The sequence below is a fragment of the Hordeum vulgare genome, chromosome 7H (assembly GCF_904849725.1).
Source record: "Hordeum vulgare subsp. vulgare chromosome 7H, MorexV3_pseudomolecules_assembly, whole genome shotgun sequence".
Taxonomy (NCBI): domain Eukaryota; kingdom Viridiplantae; phylum Streptophyta; class Magnoliopsida; order Poales; family Poaceae; genus Hordeum; species Hordeum vulgare.
Genome location: NC_058524.1, coordinates 624,066,763 through 624,070,068, shown reverse-complemented (window position 1 = coordinate 624,070,068; position 3,306 = coordinate 624,066,763). Strand labels below are relative to the sequence as shown.

The 3,306-nt window shown below is 42.6% G+C and overlaps 1 protein-coding gene across 1 annotated transcript; it reads left to right on the top strand.

Annotated features, from left to right (window-relative positions):
* Positions 1-714: 714 nt before the first annotated feature.
* LOC123411860 (mucin-5AC-like) lies at positions 715-1,600 on the top strand. Its single transcript, XM_045104818.1, has one exon. It carries the CDS (start codon positions 861-863, stop codon positions 1,377-1,379), a length of 519 nt encoding a protein of 172 aa, XP_044960753.1. The 5' UTR covers positions 715-860; the 3' UTR covers positions 1,380-1,600.
* The last annotated feature ends 1,706 nt before the right edge of the window (positions 1,601-3,306 follow it).

Here is a 3,306-nt window from a genome sequence, read left to right as displayed (position 1 = left end):
TTTCTGTCATTTCAGTTTTATGTTGCAAAAAGTTAGTCTGTAAACTCGGTAGGATCGAGCCCTTGGAATCCATAGCTAGTTTGCATGCAGGAGAGAAACGTTACGGTCAAGTAAAATTTCTTCTCCCTTGCGTGTGGTGTGGCAGGTTGTTTCTGTGTCACTGAATAAAAGGAAAAAAAACGTGACATACATGTTCCCTGTGTTTCTTACCATATTTGTTAGCAGTGATGTAAGGCATGAAATTGGCATTTGGTGCCTGAGTCTACATTTGTGACCATGATGGCATTTTGACGGCAATATAAGGTACACATTTTGTTGTCTACTGAAATTACATAAATTCGATAAATTTCATAGACATCTCACTGAAAAAAACCATGGAGCCGGCTTCACGTTGCCAGCTGAGTAATTCTTTTTTCGTCACTTTTGTTGTCTGAGGGGCACGGTAGGTTGTTGTTGTGGGACTGAATCATGTTACCAGTGTACCATCCGCTATTCATTTTATTCTTAGCCGTCTGCTACTGAACATACCTAACGCTAATTCTAATGTATGAAAAATGAAGACAAACACGGTGATGACCACAGCCATTGACTTGACCCAATCACATCCCCAATGGTAATATGTGCATTGAATATACATGTATACTACTCAAGTATGAACACGCATACGTTTGAGCCGAACAAGCAAGGACACCAAAAGAGATGACATCCTTGTGTGTATATATGTCGTTGCCGCATCGCTTCCTCAACCCCAAGTAACACAAAGCAAACACCTCACCCCAGCTCAACTCACCTCATCAGGCAGAAGAGGAAGAGCCGGAGAAGGAGGACGAAGAAGAAGAAGAAGAGAAGCAGATCACATCATGCCAAGGCAATTTCTTGGTCAGAAGGTGAGGCCACGGGAGGCTCCACCCGCGTCCCCAAGTATGCCAACAAGGGCAGGCAGGCCGGCGGCCTCAAGAACACCGAGAACGACGGCTCTACCTGCGACTTCAGTAGCATCAACAGGCGGAACGGCGGCCTCAAGCCACATCTGGTCGATGATGCCGACGATTGGTGAGTTGTCCTCAAGAATGACAACAATAATGGCTCCATCCGTGACCTCAGTACCGTCCACTGCCGCAACAGCGGCCTCAAGCCATATGTGGTCGAGGATGCCAACACAAGGTGATTGGTCCTCAAGATTGACAACAATTGTCGCTCCTTCCGCATCCTCAATAACGCCAACTGACGCAACAGCGGCCTCAAGCTATATATGGTCGAGCACGTCGACACCAAGAATGTCAACAATGATGGCTCCATCGGCGGCCTCAATAATGTCAAGCCAAATGTGGTCGGCGACGCCTAAGCAGAAGAGGTCGGCGCATAAGAATAAGAAGTGAAAGGAAGCCTCTAAACTGGGTGAGGCCAGCTGCCCATCCACCTCTGTGGTGACATTGGACGTTGTCCATGAAGAAGTTAATTGTGTTTGTATTTTTTTCTTCCTTTTTTTAAAAGGAGGATTACCCCGGCATTTGCATCGACCGATACACACAGCCATATTTATTGTATTATTCAATAAGGTTTTACAGAATCAACAAGTGAACTGTGTTTGTGTGAAATACACTAGTCAATGTTGCAATAAGATAATTTGTAAACTTTGTTCAATCGAGCCCTTAGAGTCCGTATATGTAGTTTTGCATATAGGCTGGCCAACACTGCGGCTAAGTAATGTTTTCTTCTTCTTGTGTCGAGCCATGATGGGCTTGTTGTCGTTGGGAGACTGAGTATAAGAAAAGAGTGGCATACATGCTCCATGGTTTCATCCAGTTTGCTGGAATATTTTTAGCAGCAATTTGGCATTTGGGGTCAGGGCATGCATGGGCGTTCATAGTGGCGTTAGTGTAGGCGGTTCAGTAAATGGAAAATTCTACTGCTCTAGCTAAAGGTAGAGCAGTGGAAAGACCTCGATAGTCCAACCCGAGGACCCCTTAATCCCGGACTACCTTAGCCATTGCGATGCACTAGTAGTTTGACAATCAAATTAATTATGCAAAAAAAAAAAGGGTTGGGGAAGGTCCTTGTGTGTGTGAACGTCAAATTCCTATTCTTTCTTGATATTTACCTGCCTCGTCGAATAGAATTTGGCTAATTATATATGGTTGACGACTATAGTTTCTGATCATGGCGTGCCTTGTGCTATCTAAAGCAGTTAGTGCTGGTTTACAATGGACAAGATGTATGACTACTTGTTCAACCATAATGTGCATTTTTTTATCCTTCCTCTATTAGTCATACGACTTCCTAACCTCCAGCTCACGCTAATTCTAATGTATAAGGCCACTTTCAATGCATTGGTGCTAAGATAAGATGCTAAGCACATTAAATAGTTTAACAACTAATGTTCTCAATGTATAGTTGCTTAGCTTATTGTAGCTAAGCCTTTTTATTTAATGCTTTTGCAATTGAAGTTGTGTATGCATTGCTGCATTTCTTTCATTTAATTGTTATACCTAGGTTCATGGCTTAGCATTGTTTTTTTCTAGGGTCATCATACTCATCTCTCTTCTATTAATTAACTTGCCACATCAGATATTTTACCTACGTGGCAGCCTTAGCACTTGTACAAGATGAAGCATTGGGAGTAGCCTGAGAAAGGAAGACCAACGCGGCGATGTCCATGACCAATGACCAACCGCATCTATCCATCCATCAATAACTAATGCATGTATTGAATATGCATATCTCTTCGTCACAGTTTAGAAAGTATGCTTAAATTTATATGCATTTTTACAATAGACAAGGTTTAATGTGCATTATATTTACTTCTAGAAGCTAATTAGTACTCTGTTGTACTACTTCTATATACATGCATATTGTGAATGCTATTTTTCAGCCCATCTCACAGCCAATAAATAACCACCTAGGTTCCAAAGAATTTCCAAACACACGCACGCTTTCTAAACCGTGACGGAGGGAGTACATATATCGAACAAAACAAAAGAAACCGGCTGGTCGAACACTTTAACAAAACAGAAGACTGGAGGAGTACAGTGGTGGGGTTCAGAGTTGTCTCACTGCCATATCAGCAACCAATTACAGCCAACATTACCCCCAAGGAAAGTAAGTGGAACGGCACAAGGTACAGCGCTAGTAATTACAGCCAACATTACCCCCAAGAAACTAAGCGGAACGGCTCAAGGTAGAGCACTAGCAATTACTAAACTCGCTCTAATCATGTAGGTGGCTAACTGGAGATGACACAGTTAAATTTACGTGTATTTTCACAATAGACACGGTTTAAGGCGCATTGCATTTACTCCTACCTTC